This window comes from Labrus bergylta, chromosome 24, assembly GCF_963930695.1.
Source record: "Labrus bergylta chromosome 24, fLabBer1.1, whole genome shotgun sequence".
NCBI lineage: Eukaryota > Metazoa > Chordata > Actinopteri > Labriformes > Labridae > Labrus > Labrus bergylta.
In genome coordinates this window covers 3,496,757-3,520,127 of record NC_089218.1, presented here as the reverse complement: position 1 = coordinate 3,520,127, position 23,371 = coordinate 3,496,757, and the positions used below count along the sequence as shown (strand labels likewise).

At 43.3% G+C, this 23,371-nt stretch overlaps 1 protein-coding gene across 1 annotated transcript in view; it reads right to left on the bottom strand.

The window, feature by feature from the left end:
- Positions 1-6,038: 6,038 nt before the first annotated feature.
- LOC109994757 (CLIP-associating protein 1-A) overlaps positions 6,039-23,371 on the bottom strand; it is a 36,688-nt gene continuing 19,355 nt past the window's right edge. Inside the window, exons 21-42 of the mRNA XM_065951899.1 lie at positions 23,127-23,222; positions 22,755-22,946; positions 22,177-22,281; positions 21,740-21,796; positions 19,256-19,353; positions 18,826-18,849; positions 18,190-18,437; positions 17,994-18,057; positions 17,326-17,489; positions 16,285-16,507; positions 15,992-16,087; positions 15,001-15,147; positions 14,636-14,742; positions 13,976-14,098; positions 13,318-13,465; positions 12,965-13,202; positions 12,828-12,881; positions 12,089-12,291; positions 11,834-11,962; positions 11,533-11,739; positions 11,328-11,444; positions 6,039-10,749 (exon numbers count right to left, since the gene is read on the bottom strand). Coding sequence (XP_065807971.1) covers positions 10,666-10,749; positions 11,328-11,444; positions 11,533-11,739; positions 11,834-11,962; positions 12,089-12,291; positions 12,828-12,881; positions 12,965-13,202; positions 13,318-13,465; positions 13,976-14,098; positions 14,636-14,742; positions 15,001-15,147; positions 15,992-16,087; positions 16,285-16,507; positions 17,326-17,489; positions 17,994-18,057; positions 18,190-18,437; positions 18,826-18,849; positions 19,256-19,353; positions 21,740-21,796; positions 22,177-22,281; positions 22,755-22,946; positions 23,127-23,222 — 2,924 coding nt within the window. The 3' untranslated portion in view covers positions 6,039-10,665. The remainder of the gene's footprint in view (positions 10,750-11,327; positions 11,445-11,532; positions 11,740-11,833; positions 11,963-12,088; positions 12,292-12,827; positions 12,882-12,964; positions 13,203-13,317; positions 13,466-13,975; positions 14,099-14,635; positions 14,743-15,000; positions 15,148-15,991; positions 16,088-16,284; positions 16,508-17,325; positions 17,490-17,993; positions 18,058-18,189; positions 18,438-18,825; positions 18,850-19,255; positions 19,354-21,739; positions 21,797-22,176; positions 22,282-22,754; positions 22,947-23,126; positions 23,223-23,371) is intronic.

Sequence of the window (23,371 nt, the reverse complement as noted above, 5' to 3'; positions counted from 1 at the left end):
TGAAGTGCAGCGGGCCGTGGTATCTCCACTCTGAGTTGATCAAGAGTTCAGTCTGTTGGAGAAATGTTTGAGTTTGACGCTTCTGAAACAGAGCAGAGCTGCAGAATGTTTCTGGTTGAGAAATGTGCTGAATGGTCTTTGATTCAGACACCAGAGGAAAACCTGAATGAGGCTGATTATCCCGACACACAGCAGCATCAGAGCTGAAGTCCAGATGGAGTCTTGAACTGTCAGTCGACTGATGTTCATTACACGAGCTGAGGACTCGCCCCCCCCCCTCTACACCCCTCCATGTTTTTTTTTAAAGTGTTTGAACGGGTCTCACAGGAGCGGGAACGTCTTGTTTGGAGCCAACTGGACGGAAAAGATCCAGCGGAGGGGGAAAAGAAAATAAAGAGCTCAGAAAAAAAAAAAGGAGGGCAGCGGCTAATGGGGCTCGGCTGCTTTTAAGTGCAGAGGAAAACACAAATTCCCCGTTAGCCCCCCGATTCACAGCAGAGCGTCTCGGAGAACTTCAAACTGAAAAACACACAGACGCTTCAGACAGACATACATGTGGAGAGAAGCTACGTTACAGGAGACAACCACGTTACTTTAACGCCGCCATCACTCTGACGCTCAATCAGAAACTAAAAATCTACAAACACAACAGTTTCACACAGATTCACTTTTTATGTTGCTGCACAGATTAAAGTGGAGTTTCTAAAGATACAACCGAGGTCAAACGTGTCTGAACTTTGAGGAAAATCCCCAAGGAACAATAAATAATAAAAAATAATGACTCATTCAGAACTGATCGACTAAGAAGTGTTTAATCAGCCACACACGTGTCTGCTCTGTGTCAACATTAACTCCATCATTTCATTCTTAAAGATGGAGCATTAAGCTGCAGAATCAGCGCTAACATTTCTCTACAATCGACCGTCCTGACAGGGACAGCAGCTCGCAGAAATCCTGCCGTCACATTACAGACGCTGTTTTAACAAACGAACCTGAAGAGAGCGAGCAGAACCCACAAAGATGTTCACCTGGGAAATACTGCAAAGTCAGAAACACATCAACGTGAAGGCCTGAACCTGAAGTTCATATAACCACACACAAAAACACACACACACACACACACTGCACATACAGAAAAACAAACTGTGCTCAGTCTGTGAACACGGCACTACTCAGCTAAACAAACTGTGAACACACGGGCAGAGAAATACTTGCCCCCCCTCCCCTCCATTATCACAAACGGCGATCTAAAGCAGATGTTAAAGAGGAACGATGTGTATCCAGCGTTTAGAAAAACAGCCCATCTTAGTCTCGTTTCCCCTCTTCTTGAATAAAAATCTAAATCAGTGCGATGTGTTTAAAACTCGGAGGAGAGGAAAGAAGGATTTAAGGAGGAAACACGGCAAACACATCTGGACAGCTGTGCAGCAAATCAACACCACAGGGTTTCAACACAATGATGAAGAAAACATCACGCAGAACAGCTGCAAACTCCCATTCATATTTTGTATTTAAAGGATGTGGTTAGTTTGTGTGAAGTTGATTTTTGAAGTATCTCTCCCTTTATTTAGAGCCAGGACAGAATACCAACAGAAGAACATTGCAGGGGATTTTGGCAGATTTTTTTTGGGGCGCTTCCCACACGTTTAGCGGTGTTGCTCAGGCCACAAATACACGATCCTTACAAGTTATACCTCGTTGTAAAGAGGACTAATCAGGCTTTCCAACATAATACAACACCAATTAGTATTATTAAAAGGGTGAAGAAAGTGACCAAAATAAAGTTTCCAAACTTTTTTTGGGGAGTTTATATTTGACGGTAAAGTTATCGCCAATCAAAAGTTAACACTGTTACCTTTCAGGCGCTTTTAACTTTATCACACAGCCTGCAGCTACAAGCAGACACTGACTAAACTCTGCCTGTTGGTGCAGTATTGTTTCTAAAAGCTAACGTGCCAAAAAAGTTCTGGAATAAATGAGAATAAAGAAAGTCTTTCTGCAGACTTCTGGTCCTGATAACGACAGTGTGGTGTGAAGAAAGTCCAGAAACCAGGAGGGAAGTGGAGCAGAAAGCATTGAAGAATCGAGCTTTTAAAAACCGATCGTCCCACAGAGTCTGAATAAGTCTGAATAAACAAAAGGAGAGTGGTTAACTGACAGGCAGGCTTCTGGGAAATGTAGTAACTCTACAGAGTTAGTTAATAAGAATTTAAAAGACAGTGAGCAGCTTTAAAGGCCTGTAGCTGCATGTTCTACTGACTTCATGTCTAACAGGTACTGTTACTGTGAGCAGCTCTGAAGCGCCCTCTACTGGTGACTAGTGGAACTGATTCTACTGTGCACACTCCTGAACTGAAGGTTATAAAAGTACGTCCACTGGAAGATAATGATGTTCCTGCTGAGACTCCAGCTCTATGGATGACAGAGACGTTTAACAGTCTCTGCATCCATCTTTTTAAATGTCACTGTGTTTTATTGAAATCTCTCGATTTATAAGATTTTTCTTTTTATTAATCTAATTCCACTAGTGTTGGAGTCATGACCACACTAATCGAGACCAAGACAAAAATGAGACCAGGGTGCTCCAAGACTGAGACAAGACCATTAGGGATCTAGGCCGAGTCAAGACCAAGACATTTATGGACAGAGACCCAGTCATGTCTGTGCCTTTGTTTGTTGTTGTTTGTCTTGCTTTTTGTTTAATCTGTGAATTTCTGGTGTATTCTGAAGAACAGTCTTAAGTAGTTTCTTTATTTGGAGGCTGAGCTTATTGTGATTTGGAACAAAGTTTGGACATGGCAGTAGAAAGCAGGAGAGCATCTTTACATCAGCAGAAAATCTGACTGAAAGGCCTTCCACCTCATGAAGGAGGCGTTAAAGGAGCAGTTAAAACTTCCACTTTAGTGAGACCGTGAAGTTTAAACACAGTGTGAGTGTGTTGCTGCAGCAGCACGGCGGGCTGCAGTGCGGCTGGATCCTGTTCTGTTAAATAATCATGATGAATAATGAAGGCGTGAGCGGCCCCGGCACATCTCCCCTCCTGGGCGGACATTTAGTGTCAACCTGACAGGTCTCAGTGCGGCTCGGGGACGAGGGGGGGATGAAGTTGTCTACATATTAAGCAGGCAGATTAGACCTGTTAAACGGAGGGCAGCGTGGAGAGGGGCTGCACGCGGACCTCCGAGGTCTGAATCTCATCAGGTGAGCCCGGGCCGAGCTGCAGGGACGGGGGGGGAGGGAGCGAGTGAGCAAGGCCTCTGGCCCGCCTCCACCACACCTCACGTCTTCAGCATCCACAAACTGAAACTGACCCTGCGCTTCTGCCAGCCTCCGTCGCAGCTAAGCCCGGCCCTTCCCATCATGCACAGGGGCTGCAACGAGCTCCCATGAGCCCCGGCTCGCTCCCTGCCATCTGCCGTGATTTATAGAAAACGGCCGATGATTTATGGGCCAGTCATCTCACAATGAAGTTGTTCTCTTTCATTTAGGCGACCTTCCGACCCAGCCGCCACTCCCAGCCAGGTTGGGGAAATGTGCGCTAATCATACACTATGAGGGGTTTTAAACAGGAGGAGCTGGGCGGGTGGGGGTGCAGGGGGGTGGTGGTACAAATAGAGGGACTTTAATGAAATTAATTTTCAACAGCATGTGCATACTGATGAAAGAGGCAGAGCGCTGTAATGAGACACAGGCCACCGCAGAGAGAAGCTAACGAAGCCGTTTGAAGGTCTGACGGCAGGGAGGGCGACACCCCCCACACCCCGCACTGATCCGCGAATGAAACGCCCCATTAGGAGCCGCCGAGCCGAGCGAGTGTTTAAAGATTTATACAGTGTGGGAGAGGAGTGTGTTAATCAAACAGTGTGACCCTAATGTTAGTTCATCTATAATCACCAATAATCAGATCAAAGCGGCTCTGACACAGCGTCTGACCTCAAACATTCATCTTTCACCTCCGAGTCTCATCGGTTAACGGTAAGTGGACTTGAGCTTGTTTAGGTATTTTCTAGTCTTCTTACTCCTCAAAGCGCTTTTACACCGCAGGTCACGCCTAAACATTCACACACTGATGGTAGAGGCTGCTGAGTTTAGAGTCCATCAGTATTAACTCTTCCATTCACACACTGATGGTAGAGGCTGCTGAGTAAAGAGTCCATCAGTATTAACTCATCCATTCACACACTGCTGACGATGAAGCAGTGGGAGCAACTCAGGGTTCCACGTCAGACATGTGGCTGCAGGAGCTGGGCATCGAACACTGGACCTTTATGTTGAGAGACGACCGACTCTACCACTGAGCCACAGTTTATTATCATCACAGATCCAAGAAACAAAATTGGAAGAAAATCTGCAAAAACACTCGAGTGCACGGTTTCTCAGCAGAGAACTGTGACCTCGGACTCGGAGGTGCTGACCCTCGTCCCAGCTACAAACTAACAAAACCACATCACAATAAGTCTCCTCCTCCTCAGTGTCGGACTTTGGGACGATCTAAGCATCCAGGGTTTTATTAACGACATGAGATTTCTCAAACTCCACCGGGTTAATTTCTCTGGGACACCTAGCTCCAACAGTCCGTCACAGACTCCCCCTTTCATAAAGTTCATTGTGTTCCTTTAACTTCCAAGTTAACTCACATTCTTCATAAATCTACAAACCTTTACAAGAAGTTAAAAACGTTTTTTTGGGGATGTCGTGGTTTGAGTTCTTTGATTTATGGAAATCTTACCCGACCAGACACAAGGGGAACATTTAGAGAACCTGTGTGTTGAATGAAACAGCCTGAAGTGTAGCATGCAGCGTTTTTAAGCTCTGTACCTGCCAGCAGATGTTGTGAGTGTGAACCCTGAGCTGAGCTGTCTCTGTGGATCTGACTCTCTCTCTCTCTCTCTCTCTCTCTCTCTCTCTCTCTCTCTCTCACATAAGGAGTCCAGGAAGGTCTCGGCCTGTAGAAACAAACAGAGTCACAGGTTTGATCTCGAGCAGCAGACACACTGAACTGAAGAGCTCTGGCCTCAGAAGGAGAAGCTGATCCCAACCAAATATTGAACCTTAAACTATAAAAACTGTCCTATAATTAAAAAAGGACCGACGAGTAAACTCTTCTAGTCTAACTTCATCTGTAGAAGCAGACCAATCATGGATAATAAGCATGTAAACAGCTCCCTCTGGTGGTTGTTTTTGTAATTCTCTTCACACAGAGGGTCGCACTCACACCACTTCTCTCAGACAGCTGACAGGAACTCTCATTTAAGCTCGTGATACGTCACACTTAAGACTTTCTTTAATTTGCATTTCAGGTGAAAAACATCAAAACATGAAGAGAGACAATAAAAGGATCAAATTACCTTCAAACCAGTTGCTTACGATGAAACACAACATTTAAAGATAAAACTGAAGAGTCACCTGAGCAGACCAGTGGGTTTCTGATTACATCAATTAAGAAACACCTGAGCTGTTTTTTTTGTTTTTTTACTGCAAGTGCTCATGGGACATGTAGTTCCACACTGTGGTCACATGAGGAGCTCCACAAATACAACAAACAGGTGGATGAAGTATTTCAATCTGGTCAGAGGTGAACGTACCAAAAGTACGACAAAGCATCACAGGAGAAATGCTGAATATTAAATTATAGTTTAAGTATCTCAGTGAATGTACCAGTTTGCAGAAAATGTCTCCTATAATTGATGTCTGATAAGATAAGAAGAAAGATATATGAAGCGATTTTGTTGCTTTTTTTGGATTTACAACTTTAACATTTGGTTTGTGGCAGAAAATGTGGAATAAAATGTTCAGTTTACCTTAAAGACATTATGAAACACACAGAGAGGATGGACTTTTCTCATCATTGGAGGGTTTGTAGACAGACTAGAGACACATATTAGAGTTAGAGGAACATGGAGAAGTGGATTGTGCAGAATATGTGACCTAGAAAGGACACCACAAAAATCCCGGTCATATGTGTTCAGGATGTAAGACAGGAAGGAAAGAAATCTTCGACACAGCTTCATGTATTGATTGTAATAAAGACAAGCGAGTAGAAGTCTGATAGTTTATTTCAAGTTCTATCACAGGTGAAAGAGAACCAAACATGTAAATATATATACAGTCATACACAGGGAAGTAAAACATAAATATCGTATAGCATGAAATAAAACTAATGAACTAGAAAACAAACAGGAGCCATGCACTGGAAGTGGTTTCAATGGAAAGTATCTCCCTGCAGCATATTTACAGCCCTTCTTCTTCTCTTCTTTACGACGTTTAGTCCGACTTTAGAAGCAGTGTACGTTGTGTTAGTAAAGGTTAGTATTGCCAGAAATCTTCACCCAAAGGCACACATTCAGGAACTCAAGAGGACGATTTTCAATTTGGAGTTTAGTACATTTCAGCAACACGATTGTTGAGACGGACGCATGCAGACGTAGTTGAGAAGTTTCACTGTACAAAAAGTAAAGGGAGTAGACTCTGAGTCGCCGCAGCTGCAGCAGGCTAACACGGGATCTACCGCACGACGTGCTCATCGCTTGTGGAGGAAACATTCAGCCCAGAGTTAAGAGCAGATCAAACTTCTCTCTCTCTCTCTCTCTCGCTCACACGCTGCTGAGAAAAGTGACGACGGGCACAGGTGCAGCACATCTAACAGTCCGAGTTTGCAGATAAAATAAGGCCTGGGAATCATTCAGTGACAGCATCCTTCACTTTGTCGGTTCAAACATCCGTTAAAGAGGAAAGTCAACAGTTTGGGAAATCGTTCTCAGCGAGAGTCAGCTGCTTAGCTTAGCATAACATCTGGACTGTAGAGGTGTGAGGAGTATTACTATACGTTGTTCTGTTATTAATTTCACAATGCTTGTACTTTGTTTCTTCCCTGACACAGGTGGGTGTTTATTGCTCTGCCCAGATTGCACAAAAAGTCGTTTTATGATATATGCACGTGGCAGTGTGTTTTACTAACGTTAGCATGAAATAAACAATAATTAATCACTGTTTATTTAATGCTAACACCTTTGTTGTGATATGTTTTTAATCCCTTGATCTTTGCAAAGCCTCATGAAAATAAACTAAAGAATGTTTGCCTTATTTTTGTTTAGAACGAGGCTAGCAGTTTCCCTTTGTTTCCAGTCTTTATGCTAAGCTAAGCTAACCAGAAGTAGCTCGACTGTGTATGTAGTGTATAAGCAAGGTAGTGGAATCAAACTTCCGCTCTAACTCTGCAAGATAACCCGAGGCACATTTCCTAAAATGTCAAACTGTGGCCCTTTCCGAATTGTCACAGTTCAGTAGGCAGTACTTTCCAGTAGGAGTTTCAGTAAACTGAATTTTCGTGGTCATTCAGGATGGATACTAACTTCCTGGTTTCATGCAGTATGGATCGGATGCGTGCTTTCAGGAAATTAATTGTATTTTACCCACAATGCTGTGCGAAATTAAATGTAAATCGTCACTTCACGTCCGCCTCCAAATCAAAACAAACGAGCGTGGATTAATTTAATCAATTTTTAATCTAGAGTTAAAGTCCCGACTGAAATCACTACTTTAAATTAACAACAGAAAATAGAACAAATGTCTGCATTATTATAAAACCTTTCCCCCTCTATTTAAATAATGCTTTCACTATTTCAATGTCTTTATTGGTTTATTTTATATATTACTGTCTTTCATTTGTTCTTTCCTTTATGAAGGCTTCTGTATGTTATTTAGTTATTTAATCTGCCTTTTACTTGATTTGCATTGTGATATTGTTTTTTGTTTACCTGACTGTATATGTGCATTACTCTTCTTGAATAAAGCTAAACAAAAAAAACAAAAAAAACGGGTGGATGCGGCCGGTTCGGGTAACGTCAATGACGTCACTATCATACTGAATGATTCAGAAGAAGTAGGAACAAATATCTGCCTACTGAACAGTAGGTACTAACAGTATACAGCACAGATAGTAGGTACTGCCTACTGACAGATTGAAGAGGTACTTGGCAATTCGGATACAGCCTATCTCTCCGATGTGACTTAAACTCACTGTAGCGTTTGTTTGAACCTGCCTTGTGTGCCGGACGGGCGGAGTTCGACCAATCAGAGGACTCTAAATATGTTTAGAGTTCAGTCGTTTAGTTTCATTCTTCATCATCGTATCTGTACCCGAACCTTTCTGTTGTGATACAGTACATACGCTGGAGTAATTAGGCGCGTTAGTTAGTATTTGAATAAGCAGCAGTAACATTTTATTTCGATATACTTCAAAATGAAAACACGTCTGTACATTGACCGGCGAGCGCGTCTCAACGGAGGAACACAATGGAAGTTTACAGTGCATCGACGTGGAAACCCAAACTGGATTTCTGAGAATTTATTGCTTAAGTCCAAAGATCAAACAATCGCCTTCATACTTTTCATTTTTAAGAGCTGGCACTTTTAGAGTTCATCGATCAGCGCTGCTGCTGGCTTTAAAGGAGATCTATTAAACTCTCTTTCACCTTTCATGATGTCACTGCGGGACACCTGCTGAGTAACCTTCTTATTTATCTGATTAACGCTCTGTGTCCGCGGGATGCAGTATGCATGTTACCACTAGGAGCAGTGTGGAGTTAGAATGATATGTTTGTATTTAAATCAGGATCAGCAGAATAGATCTCCTTTAATTCTAATCATTCAGATTGTCAGTCTTTCTGTCAGATTCACGTATTGCCCTTTAGTTTTCACATTTTTAAAAGCCTCAGAGTGACTTACATTCAATTTAAGACTGGCTGAGAGAGCGGACGAGCTCAACTGTTCGAGCATCTCTTTAAAACAAGAACACGCTGTCAACAGTTTGTAAACTGAAGAATAATAAACCCAACGGAGCGCTCATAAATTAAACACTGACTCTACTTTGAGATATTAAGACCTCAGTCTTGACCTTTTTTTTAGTGTAACATAAATAAACTACAGTATTTGGGAAAAAAACTACAAATCCCAGTAGTCATGACTTTACAGTTAGTGTCAGCAGACGTTTCAGTGGTGTGTTTTTGTTTGTTCCCGTCCTCAGCCGACAGACGTTAGTTTCACTTCAGTCTTTGAAATGTAATATATATATATGATATATAAATGACACATTAGGTCTGTGCAGCACATCCGCTTCATTTAACACTTTGAAGAATCTAAAACAGATTTAAGATCATGATGGGATGAAAGGAGGTTTTTTTCTTGCTTCTGTAACTTTTCTAAATGTTGCTTCATGCTCCGACTTAAAGGAAGGGATGGTAATTTAAAAAAAAAAAAAAACTAGCATGATTTTGAAAGTAGCATTTTCTCAGTGCATTGAGAAAACAATTGTAATGTAATGTTATAACATGAAAACAGAGTTAAATAAATATCTGGATGTCAGCTTCGGGCTTCTGTGATAACATTTGAACGTGTATTTATTGCCTGTAATAGATTTTAAAAAGTGAATTCAGCTGATGAGTGCTGCACAGAACAAATCGTCCTTTTTAAAGTTTGTTGCTCTTTAAATAACACTGATATCTGCCGCTGGTCGTCGGGCTCTCTTTAATCGCTGCACAGCTTCTAATCATTGGCCAGCCAAATGATCGTTCGATGTAAACCAACATCAGGTTGGAGTTCACATTTTCTGAAAGCTTAAACACTTTTAACTGTTTTACTAACGAGTGCAGGAAAGACGCACAGGTCCTTTTGTGTTGCACTCGTTATTTTCTGACCTAGAACGCTTCAGATTGGACCCTTTAATTCAGCCTTCTCGAGACCAAAGTGCTGTTTTTTTCTAAAACCGCTCAGTGCAGCTCATTTTTGAATCTAATGCACATGTTCAAACTGGAAAACATTCCTTTAAAATTGATCCACCAGGTGTCAATGAGGCAGTAATTCAGGAGGGAGAAACACATCCTGTCAAAGCTCTTTACATTCAATATACAATAAGGTTTGATGTGTCAAAGCAAAATAAAGTGTTAAAAGTGGAAGTGGATTAAAGGTTCTAAAAGTGAGTAAAAATACAGATAGCCACAGGCGTGAAACTCTCCTCTTTCTCCAACATTTCAAACTCACCTCACGCTTTTAAAAGTTTAAGGAGACGGTAATGTTCGGATATATTTTTCAGCTGCAAAGAGCTCCTCAGGTCCAGCTGGGAAAAGATGATGGAATGAGGAGGGAGTAGGAAGAGGAGATCTAAAAATGGTGTCTGGATCCATCGTACATTGATGGAAGATAAAAGTTTTAAGGCTCATGACTCTAGAGAAAAAGAGGAGAGGTTTGTTATGAATCATTTTAGCAACGCTTTCAAGATGACGAGAAGACGATGGAGACGACTTCAGCTCGATGAGAAGCTGAAGGATTGAAATGGGAACAGCTGGTTTGGAGGATGAGTGAGGATGTCATAAATGTCAATGCGTTGATATCGTGTGTTTTATAGTGATCAGAAGTATCAAAGCTCCTGCACACCGTCTACATTTTACAAAACATTTTTTGCACGATTGGGACAGTGTGCAGGAGCTTGCTTGCATTGGGTGTTTAGGACTTCTGTTTTTGTTGCCATGATATTGAAACAAATGTCGACACATTAGATTATTACTAGAAGTTGAACATTTCTGACTTTTGCTGAGTGACCGGCTGCAGGAATGAAAAGGTTTCCGAGTGACGGAAGAGGAGAGGAAAGCTAAGCGTGTGCTGCGGAGGTTAGTAGGAGGAGATGTCAGAGGAGCTGCTGCTGTTGCTGGTGGAGGTCTGGGCCCTCTTGATGTAGAGGTTGAGCAGCTTCATCTGCAGGAGGGAAACATCAGGAGTATTAGAAGACTCCACACGTCTGATTGTCTCTCTCTCTCTCTCTGGAGTTTTATTTCAAACCTTCTGCTCCTGGACTTCACGCCTTCTGTCAGCTCACATTACTGGCGCAGTGTTATTGAATAAGAACCTTTGTAATGTTTAAATCCTGACGTTGTCCTGCAACAGTCTGCACCACGTTATCCTTAGTGATGTAGATGCTCTTTCTGAATCGTCGCTACTCTGTTTTTAAAGAATCACTTTTTTTTTTTTTTTTACATTTTGTCTAAACACATAAAAATATATTAAATGCCCCTGAAACGGTATTATGTTATTGTAACATGAAATGGATTCTGACAGCAGGCAGTCTACCTGACTGACCAGCTTGCACGGACTCTAGCAGCGTGGTTTTTCTGCTGGAAATGGTCTTAGATTCAAACCACAAAACTAGAATTCTTGAATGTTATTTGATGAAACTTTGATGATAAAATCGGCTACTTATAAAAATGAGATACAGTATGTGGAAATACTTAACACCGATGCTTACACAAAGCTGAAGGACGTTAAAATGAGCGTACCTTGCTGCCGGTGAGCTGAGCCAGGTACGGCTTAAGCTCCTCTCCGATCACAGAGTAGATGGCCACCAAGCAGAAGACGCTCGCCTTCCTCACGCTGCTCTCCGTGTTGTCGTAGCCCTGAAACGGCGGACGGAGCTCGGTGAAACAGACACGACTGCAGCATGAAGTCAGAATACCGAGCATGTTCAGGAAACGAGCATCTCACCTGCAGGAGTCCCGGTATGATGTCAGTCAGCAGCTGATGGAGCGGCTCCTTGGTGATGCGTTCGATGGCCCTTGTCTGCATCTTGATGGCGGCGAGGTTGATGGGGTAGTCTGCAGTCTGTACGATGGGACAGAGGACCTTGATGCACTGCTCAGGGTGGATGGAGCTCGCCAGCGTTGAGGCCGCCTCCTCCGCTGCACGCACCACCTGCAGGATTAGAAATGAGATGCTGTTAATCCTACAATGTTTTAAAAACAGGAATCACTTTATCAGGCTTCAAAGTATTCCAGATTGCCATCACCTCCTTGTGCGAGTCTTTATGAGCCTCCAGCGCCTTCATGATGGTGAGCTCGGCGTAGTTCTTGAAGCGAGCCGGCTGGTTCCTCAGGATCTCCTTCAGGACTCGCAGGGACAGGGCTCGGATTGTGTGCTGAGAGAGGAATCAGATCAAAACAACTCTCAGAGAGTTTAAAAAAGAAAAAGAAAAGATCTTCTCAAAGTACTTTACCGATGATGATGACATTAATAAACTTGGGCTGGGGGCTTTTGTCCTTACGTCTTTGTCTCCCAGCGTCTCGAGCAGCAGCAGCAGCATGGTCTTGAAGTGCTCCTCCCACACCACCAGGCTGTCCTCTCGGGCCACTTTCAGCAGCTCCAGCAGGGTCCCACGGCGCTCCTCAGGGCCCCGCTCCCCTGCTTGGCCCTGAGAGAGCTCCTTCAGCAGCCCTCCAACCAGCTCCAGCTGCTCAGCGGGGGCGGCTGCAGGACGAGGGTGAACATAAACAAAAATGCTTTAAACTACATCACAAAACCTTTGAAGCTCTGCCACTTGACATGTTCTATGTTTTCATTCATTCTAGAGTCTTGTAGCAGAAATGCATGGGCTGTTATTTCTGCCGTAATTCAACTGAAACACAACCTATGAACAGCTCTGAGTGTGTGTGTGAGTGTGTATGTGTGTGTGACGGTGGGAAAAGTCTGAAGCTTGAATTTAAATCAACCAAAAGATAAACAGACGTAGAAATGAAGTGCTGTATTTGATGTGCAGATGTTTTGGTGCTTAAGCGCTCCTGAAGAGCAGCTCCATAAATTACTTCCTGTTTATCTTTAAGCTGATGTTGTTTCATTCAACTGTCACTAAGCTCCTGATGGATTATTTTCTTTATCCATTGTAAATTTATTTTGGTGAAACAAAGAGAAAAACGTTACAGGACGCCTGTGACTCATCCTTCTCGTTTCTTAGTGGTTCTCAGCAGATTTGTGTTTTCTGTTGTAGAAAAAGAAGGTGTCTTTACCTGGGAAGTTTTTGGGGTTCAATATCTTATTTTCAACACATTCTTGTCGGCTTCCTGAAGAGACAACATTAACTATTAGTGACACAAAAATGTCAAAGTAAACACTGATCATTTCCAGCTTCATTGTGAGTTCTCACCGTCTCTCAGCTGCTCCACAGCGTCCTCGTACAGCGCCTCTTTCAGCGATGCTTTGTCCAGCGTGCTGATGCCGTCCGTGTAGTTGTACGGGTTGTAGTCTCTGAAGCGCGGGCCGGAGAAGGAACGCGGGGAAGGCGTGTTCAGCAGCGACGTCTTGTTGTCCAGAGCGGTGCGTCCTCCTCCCATCACATCACCGCTGAGCCGAGCGTCAGAGTCTGGAGACGCCCCGACTCCGGACTGGAGAATGACAACAAAGCATCATCGTTACAAATATTGGACTCAGGAATAGATTCTTCTTAATTAATTACCAAAGTGAATGTGTTTTATAACTAAGCGTCATCTTTGCCCTCACCATGCCGTCCCTCTTCCCGTCTCGTCTCAGCGGCTCCACCAGGTCTTCTTGGCTGCGGAAGCTGAAGTTCTGGATGGCCTCGGTGACGCCGCGGAGCGAGCTGTAGATCTCCTCTGAGTTAAGATTCTCGCTGTCGTACTCCAACATGCTGCAGCGAGGAAAGAGAGAGGAGGTGGTTAGTTAGACAGAAAATAATCACTGGAGTTACTTAAAGTGCTTTACTCTTTCATTACACATTTTCATGGAAGTTATTTCAGTCTGTTTCTAAGAATGATTGCCCCATGATGAATTACAGAACATTTCACGTGCAGACAGGTAAACTAAAAGACGCAGGTAGGAACAGGCGGGGCACTGATGCGCTGATTTTGTTAAATCTCAGAGACAATCGAGCAAAGGAAAGCAGAATGAATGGAAACAGTTTGAACAGATGAAGGCACAAATTATTGCAGCAGAAGTACAACAAATGAAAAGTTAGTGAGTCTTAGTTTAGAGGTTCACATTATGCTTAACAAACTCCAGAAGTGAATCTTCATAAAGATAGTTCATTAACTCTAACAGAAAGAAATGTGACGGTTAGGTGGTGTCAAAACAGCCAATACTGTGAAACTATGATGAGGAGGCTGAGGAGGAGATTGAGGAGGAGAAGGGGTGGGGTTACCTTGGGGAGTAAGCCCGCCGCACTGCCTTGAGGGCGGAGTGGGCAGCGGGAGGAGGAAGAGGGGAGGGGAAGGGTGGAGGAGGGAACTTGGAAAGGCCGTCTGCGCTCCAACCCCACAGCCGACTGCAAACAGCCGGGGAGGAAGAGCAGGGTAAGAAGGGGAGGAGGAGGAGGAGGAGAGGAGAGGAGAGGAGAGGAGAGGAGAGGAGAGCAGAGCAGAGCAGAGCAGAGCAGAGCAGAGCAGAGGAGAGGAGAGGAGAGGAGAGGAGAGGAGGAGGAGGAAGAGGAAGAGGAGGAGGAGAGCAGCCAGGAGAGAAGATAGAAATGTGAGAAAAAAAGGAGAAGCTCTGTTCTTAGCTGGTGTTAGTACATGCAGGTGGAGAACTGGCAGGTTAACTTTGGATGCAGCTGTGAAATCTGGTGTTGGGTTTCTGCGCTGAGATCAGATAACAGTCTAAACTAATACAATACTTTCAAAATAAGCCGTCTTTATCTGATGGTTGAGGAAAAAAAAGACTGGGGCTTGTGATGGAGATGAGTTGTCAGTCGGATAAAAGCAAATAATTCAGATATGGAGAGAAAGTACGGTATGTTTATATTGCTGTTGTGACTCATGGATTCAGGGTGCAGTCTGTCAGATGCAGTGTTACAGATGCGTACCTGGGAGAAAGCCCCCCGTGGGAGCAGTTGGTCGGGGAGGTGAGCGGGCTGCTGCGGCTGTTGGGCTGTCGAGGAGGCGTCCGACCGGCCGTGTTACTGGGAGACACCTGAAAATCCAACAAACACGGCAGGCTTCAGAGAAAAACATCTGAAAATCTGTTCTGACACAAATCTCCAACCAAAGATGGAACTCTGAAGTCCTTGGTAAGGATGCACTTACCCGTTATTTCTAGTATACACAGCTTATCATTCACAATCATAATTGTTGTTATTAGTTTACAGATCATTTGAAAGGTCAGAATATATTTAAAGATGGAGTCAGTAGTCTTATCTTTTTGTCAAACTAGATAAACTTGATGTGTTACCATGCCGATGCTGTGGCTAGCGTGCCTCAGGTGGTTGTGCAGCAGCTTGGTGGTCCCGTCCTGAAAGGTTTTGGGCAGAGCCCCCAGCAGCATGGTGAACTCCGGCGTGTTCAGCTCGAACAGGGCGATCAGCACCACCTGGGCAGCCTGCACACACACACACACAGAAACAAAGTCATTTTAACTTTGACTCAAACCCAGCTGGTGCCCTGAGCTGTTTGAGGAGTCATTCTGAAATTATTCTTACAACCCAGATGTTTGATTTGCATGCTAAAGAATAATCATGTGTGGCTTCTTATGTAACCGTTTGTAACTTGATATGAACCCATTTCAATAAGCTTTTCATTCACAGATTTCAAACTAAAGCACAAGAACATTAGCATATTTTATACTTCAAATGCTGAAAATGCTCCAATACACTTTGCTTGAGAAAACTTTTTTGTCAGACGACGTTTTAACCAACTACGTCCTAACGTGTAGATGGAGTTGGTGGCATTTTTAAATATAAACCTCTAAAACAGATCAGCTAATAGGGTTCCTCTCAAGAAGAGAGAGAGGGTGGAAGTCAAAGGATAACATGATAATAAAAGAAGCAGACTTGAGCAGTAACCATGCAGATTGTCAACTTAAAACAAAATAAAAGCTTTTTGGAGTAGTTTCCTTCTTTGAGAAAATACGACCTGATCAAGGTTTACGGGCGAAAGTTAGAGGCAAACTTGTTGAAGAAGAAACGTCTTGTTTGGTTTGTTAGTCTGCACCAACTCATGCACTGAGGATCAAAGTGGATTTTCCTGATAAACCAGCCACATACGTTTGTGGTCATGAATCAGAAATGTAGCCCGATCAGGCTTCATTAACGAGCAGTTAGTTGAAAAGCCTTCACACACACGTCGTTCACTGTCGGAGTGTTTTCACATCCGCCCAGAGTGTTTCTGAGGCTGTGTTAGCGCAGGTTACACACTCGGGTCATGCTGTTTGATGGAGGTTCTACCTGCTTGCACCTCTCCTCCAGGTTGCCCTCCCCAGGCAGAGAGGCCGCGGTGCTGGCCCGGCCTGAGAAGTCCTCCCCTGCCCAATTTTGAAGGGACTGGGGGTGCGGTGGACGAGAAATTGCGTTTGGAAGAAAAAAAAATCAAGATGTGAAAACAAAAAAATGAAACAAAGAAAAACTAAACTGGTTAACAGAGGAACAGTTTAAGAGAAATAAAAAAAAAAAAAAAAAAAAAAAAGGAAGAAGTTGTGGGGGAAGGTGGAGGTAGCAGTGATAACGTCCCGCCCTCGTACCTTGCGGACGTCAGAGCTCTTGGGCTCGGTGGTCCAGGTGATGATGCGTGAGACAGCGAGGCGCGTCTCACTGGAGTTGACGAAGTCAGCCGGGTCCATCAGACGGGCGAGTGCCTCTATGTAGCGCAGGATGGCCACCTTCACCTTCAGGTTGGGCGTCTGCGTCTGATCCACGATGAAACGCATCAGGATGTTGAACTGCTGCTCGTACGGGAAAGACTCTCTGCAGAAATATCAGAGAAATAGAAAAATATGAAATCATTCTGTTGACAAAAAGTGTCATAGCCAACACTATATTTTAATCTCTAACCGTCATATTTATCCACATTTATAAGTGTTTTTATAAACTCAGAAATTATAAACTGCTACTGTAGGTTTTCTTGTTTCAAGACAAAGTAGAGAAGCTTTCACTCTGCAGGTCAGAGTTTGACTTTAGCCGTTTCCACATGAACTGAAAATATCTCGATCATCAGAGAATAACCGTCACCACCCCCTCCCACTCGCTGGAGGTGAATTCTCCTGATTGTATCCTGCTGCGTTCTCACATCAGCTCACTCTGACTTTCTGCAGAATAAATACGAGGAGGCTGGAGGAGAAACTCTGAGTGAAGAGAGAAACATTCAGCCGTTTGTGTTCACACATCTCTGAGAATATCAGTAGTTTTTCATGAGTTTATTGCAAGTTTGAAAGAAGTATCTGACGACTCTTCATACTTTTAAACCCTCTGATTTGTATTTTTGCTCTTTATAAAACACAAGTATTATTTTCCTCTTTTGCAGATCAATGTTGAGCTCTCGGTATTTCATGCATCCCGTCATTTCGAGACACAGGCCTTAAGTAAACCACATTTTTAAAATAAAAAATGTAGCATGTTGGACAGCTTGTTTTATGTCCTGAACTATTTCAATTAAAAGAACAGATTACTTAATTAACAGACTTCATCAGAGATGTGCCCTGTCCAAATGTTAGACAGGACCAAAATACAAGCAGATGTCTTGAAACATATTTTGAAGTTTTTCATATTTTAGCTCCTCTACCGACCTCGTGACGTCCAGAGCCTTCTGGACTTTCGCCTGGACGGAGCCCAGCAGGTCGGCCCCCATTTTCTTCAGCAGCTGAGTGAGCAGGACGAAAAGCCAGTCCTGCAAGTCCTCCCGGTGCAGTATGATGAAGTCCACCAGAGTCTCCAGGAACATGCTGAACACCTGAGAGAGAAAACATGCTCTTCATATTCCTCCACATGTATGTTGTCAGTTTGCACCTGCAGTGTGAAGTTTAGTGGACGGAGGTGAGTAAGGTGAGTAAACACTTACTCTCTGGTGTTTGTTAAGAGTCCGCCGTGAGCAGCGAGGAGGCATGCAACAAAGAAACACTCTGTTAGTTTGTCCTTCAGTTATTTAATTAGTGCTAACATGAAACAAAGAATCTGGGCAGGAACTTATTTTTTACCACCTGCTTCAGTGAAACTCTGCCACGATCCTAACAGTTGAATAAATGTGACTGTGATGAAACTGCAGCTCTGAGGTTTGAATCATCCTCAACAGAAATCATGCTTTCAGGAGAAACAACTGCTCAGACCTGTTTTGGAGTTTATCTCAATGTGCAGAGACAGTTTATCTGCATGAGGCTGCTGCCCAGTGATCTGTGCTGGTGGTGAAAACGCTGCAGTGTTTGAATCATGCTGTGTGTGTTTCAGAGGCTCAGCTCACCTTGCTGTGAGGATCTGCAAACATCCTGGTGAAGATCTCACAAAGTCTCTTCAGCTCCACGCGACTGACAGAGAGAACGAGCAGAAATATCGGTTAGTTCAAAGAAAGATGTACGACTTTGCTTTTGGTAGCTGTCTGAAGAACCTTTTGAAATAAAAACTAGGAAGCAGAAAAACACCCAGCTCCTCACACACACCTGAGCATCCTCTGGCTCTTGAGCAGGTTCTGCAGCCCCAGCAGTCCCTCCTTCCTCTCAGACCAGTTGGCGCTGGCGCAGTGGTTCAGGACCTCCGCCACATCCTCTGTCTGACGCAGGTAGTGTGGCGCCATACCGCCGTTGCGTGAGCTGTACGAGCGTTCAGAGCAGGCGCTGGAGGCGTCACTGTTGGCATCATCGTCCGAGTACATTCCTGGAGACTCGAAACGCCGCCTCACTGGCCTCCGCTGAGCAGAAGGAGAAATGTTTAAAGTATAAAAACTAAAGTGATCACATTCTACATCTAGAGCTCTGAAAGGATCTAGCATGCAGCTACAGAGGAAGAGACATGCAGGTGTCCAATGATGTGATGAGGTAATTTCACACATGCACACACACACATGCACAGCTCTAGTGCACGGGATAATGTCAGCAGTTATTGTGTTGAGAAACATTATCCTCAACAGAAAATCAAAAGTTAAAAAGTATAAAACAGGAAACACTTCTGTCTTAGTTTCCTCAATGAAATCAAAGCCTGCTCACTCTTCCATGTTTTGAAAATTAAAATCAGAGTTAAACGTTCATGCTCTTCATGCAGTTACAGAAAACTTGAACTCAGACGAGATTTCTTTGTACCTTACTCCTCGAGTCTCCTAAGAGCTGAAGTGAACAAAATGACGGATAAAAGAAGACAGAGGGGATTAATGAAGAACTGCGGGCGCTCTAACATCAACATGCTCTCTTTACAGCATAAGCTCTGCTGTTATTCTAGGTTTTTCCTATCGTTAACTATTTCCATAAAAGCCCAAACAACTTGTTAATCCATGTTCTCCTGTCCTCCTGTCACTGACTGTCAGCTCAAGTGATGGATCTTATTGAAAACATCTTTCAAACTCTGCGTGTACATATAGTTTCATTTCTAAAAACACTCACTGTGGGTTTAAGAAAAACACAACATTTTAACAGACTTTGAGCCACTTTGATTTTTTCAATTTGCACTGTTCTTTACAAGAAAACCAGCTTTATTTTTCACAAGGGTAAAAAATATCCTCGCCTCCCTCCTTACCAGAGCGTCAGCCACAGCAGCCTCCACGTCAGTGCCGGTGTCCAGGATCCTCATGGCGTTGACGGAGGCAGAGATGCGAGCCTGATGGGACAGACGGTCTAAAAAAACAAAAGAAAAATATGTTTTAGCATGTTGAGAGGATTGTATAAGCAGGATGAACATGGGATTAATAGTCCTCTGTGCAGGAGTGAAGCTGCACGTTGGTAGCAGGCACTTAGGATGGACTTTAAAAAATTAAAAGCCTGGATGAAGTGAAAAGGCTGTAAGGGCTGCAAGGTTGTCCTTGGGAGCAAATGTGCCCAATCGTAGTGCATCTGCTAAAATTACATTAGATAGAAGGTTGTTTTTTTTATTGTAAAACTGCAGTGAACTTACTGATTTTATCTATGAAGTAGTGGTGGGCAATATAACGATCTTAGATCGTGAAGGATTTTATCTTGCTGACGATCTGCCAAGGCAGGGAGATCGTAGAACCGGGCTAATGTGTTTATTCTATCATGCTGCAGTTTATGCTCCGACACAGACGCGTCTCCCCCTCCCCTTCTGCTCCGCCGCGGTGAAAACGAAAACGAAACTTAAAAGTAAAGTCCGCAAAAAAAACTCCATCCCGGTTATATGCAACTGTTCTGATATTTTTCCAAACCGACACAGCGTGAGCATCAGTTAACTTATCTGCATAGTTTGCAGTTACGTTTACATCTCGGACAGCGACAAGAAACCGTTATACGAGCTGGAAAGACGTTAACAGTCTGCAGAGAGTCAGACAGAGAGGAGCTCAGACAGTAGCCTAAGTGATGAGAGATATAACCCGGTGTTTAAAATGTTGCTCTCATTGTTTTCTGCTCTCGCTCGGTTTTGAAAAGTTACTATCAAGCTTCTCCACTCGAAGCTCACCTGTTGTGATTACTGAATTTAAAGGGATTAGGCTAAACGACGTTACACGATGTGTGCAGCAGGCAGGTGAGAGTGAGTAACCATGGTGACTGTCTGTCTGTCAATCAACGATGTCCCGCCCCCTGTATAAATAATACTCTTCTTTCAGTAAAACATACTTTGATCAAGTGTCACAGAATGAACACATTCTGTATTATGTTTGATTATATACTGTATAAACCAAACTAAAGTTAATCCAATCATGTCATAAAAAAACATCCTATAAACAAAGGCTGCAGAGCCTGTATGAAGCTCCAGCTGTAGGAACTCTGCAGGGCTATAATAGAACAGAAACACAAGAACTCGAAGTCTACATGTTTTTAAATGAATGCATCACTGCGTGAAAATGTTCCTGAAGAACATAAAAAGAGGATACATAACTAAATCATCATTTCAAAGTGGTAAGGAAAACCTTAAAATTGTGCATAAATATTGATCAAATTGAGGGAAAGACATTTCTGTTGCTAAAGATGTTCTGGGTGAAAGACCTCCAGACCTCCTACAAAGATGTTTTTCAAATAGACTAAACTTGTCAGCACAGTTTTTGTGCATTTAAAAACTTTATACAGGGAAATGAGTTTGGTTGAACTGGTCAGTAACTTACAAATTTGTCTAAAGATCAGTATGAAAAAAATCCTGATAAAATCCTGATCGTGATTTTGCCCCCAAAAAATTGTGATATGATATTTGTCCCATATCGCCCACCTCTACTATGAAGTCTGGTGGCTTTGAAAATAAGGAAATAGGCTGATTTGCCCCCAAGGATTTCAAATATGAATCCATTCAAATGTATCCCCTTTTTAGAGGTATGAGAATTCCCTTTTGAACCTAATTACCAAGCAGATAAAACGAGGGTGAACCTTATGTTGGCTTTTACCCGTGGACAAAGAAGCTGCAATGTTCTGTGAATGAGGATGTAACAAATCAATGCAGAAAGCAGCCAGAATAATATTTAAATACAAGATGCAAACACATCACAATGGTATATAAAGATGTCAAGCAGTAAAAAAGGACACAAGTCGATCAAACTGCAACAGAATAAACTTGATGAAGCTGCAAAAGAAAAGTTCAAAACATTTAAATTCACACTATATTACCACTGAAGCCACGTAGCTTATTCTAGCACACTTTACCGTTTAACATCAGAGCACATAGATAGTATTTCTATAATTGCTTAGACAATGTTGATGCCCAGTAGCGACCCCTGTGGGTAGATGAAGCTTCATTATTTTTTTCACAAAACAAAGTGGGAAACTAACAACACCAGGTTGTGCCTGTGTTGCAGCACCACCACTCTAATGGATCAAAAAACATGAAACAGATTTGGCTGCTGATAGTTTCCCTCTCTGAGCCGAGAGGTGGACTTCATGCAGGGAGAGATTTCCCTGAGCAGGTTAAATCAATCAGCCAGATAATTCAATATAAATCTTAAGGAAAATCCTACATCCACTTGTGATTCAGAAACAAAAATGTGGAGTTAAATAAGTTGAATTTGATATTTTATCTGGCTGACTGAGTACAGCTGCTCCCTGAGAGGACCTCTCTGGTCACCTGAGTAGCACTCTGCAGAGGACAGGGTGCTGGTTGAACGGGAGTGCCGACGGGTCGCTGGAGGAGGACGTAAAGTTAGAGATGAGCAGGAGAAAACAGTGCAATCTTCAACTATCTTTACGACCATCAGAAAATAAGTTTCTCTGCTTCTGCTCTTTGCACATAGTTCATTTGTAGATTAGTAGAGTAGAATCTGTAGGTCTAAATAAAGAGCATGCAAAGAGTAAGACAGGGAACAGATACATGTAGACAGGTGTGCAGGATAAAAGAGAAGAGAGGATACAAAAAGTGTCTTATAACAAGAGGTCGACTTATTTATGTAAATGCTGTAGACTTATCAAACTTCACCGTCTTAGTGTTTACTCCCCTTTCCTCTCTTCTGTTCCTACTGATCTGACAGAGAGGAGGTTTTCTGGGGATTTTAGGACTTTACTCACCCAGGGGGGAAAAACCCCTGGCGGGGCTGGTGTCACGGCTGCTCTCGCGACTGGTTTCGCGGCTGCAGCCCTGACTCATGCTCGGACGGGGGATTCTGCTGCGGGCTAGAGGAGCGAGGCAGAGAGACAGACAGAGAGACAGACAGCAGCGCAGGAGGGAGAGTTTAGCTTGTAGCACATTCAGCCAGACATGGACACACCTGGAGGTCTGCAGAGACGGTTAGTGAGGCAGGAGAGAAAGAGGAGTCAGACTGAGGGAAATACAGGGAAATACAGGATTAGTGTGAGGAGGAGAGGCAGGGACAGGAGTTGTTGTTTGGTGGGGTGTGCATGCAAATCTGTTCAAAACTCTCTTTTAACAGCAACTCTTACTCTACTATTTAAACCTGTTGGTTTCAGACCTCAAGCCTGTGACAACATTTAGTTCAGTTTTAAATCTAGACTTCTGTTTAAATGTTCCTCTTGCAATAATTTCAGCAGAGGTGAGCCTCCAAAAATATTATTTATCCTGACTTTGTTAAATTCAGATTTTTTTTATTTTTAAGTCTTTTTCTAGCTTGGTGGTCCGACACTCTTACCTGTTCCTGATCGGCTGGGGCTGGTCTCTCGGCTGCAGCCCTGGCTACGGTGTCCTCGGGGCCGGCTCTTGTCGGTCAGGCTAGTGGAGGAGCTGATGGCCGTGGCCGTTGAGGCGGTGCCCATGGATGGTCGGGGGAGACGACCGTATGTGGAGCTCAGCAGGCGGCCGGGAGATCCAGACCTACTGCCCGCTGAAACACACAAGGACTAACGTTAACACGATTCATCAGTTTAATAACTTCCTGAAACAATATCTGGGGTGTAAAAATAAAAGAGAATATATAAATGAATTTAGTAAATATACTTTACATGAAATAGGACATGCACAAACAAACAAAACGAAGTGAGAAGAAGAAGAAGTAGCTGCTCACGCTGAGACTGTGACACGACTTTCCCTCGACTCCTTCCCCGGCTGTCCGTCACACACGGACCTTTCCCTGAACTCGTTCTCCTGGTTCGCACTCGACCTGGAGGGAGAGACCGGACAGAAGAACAGAAAAACATCAAATATTCAGCATCTTTATACTCCCATAAAGGCTGGAACAAAGTTGACATTTTCTACATTTTCCTGTCATGCAGAAACAGGGAAACATGAAACATAATATGAGACAGGGAA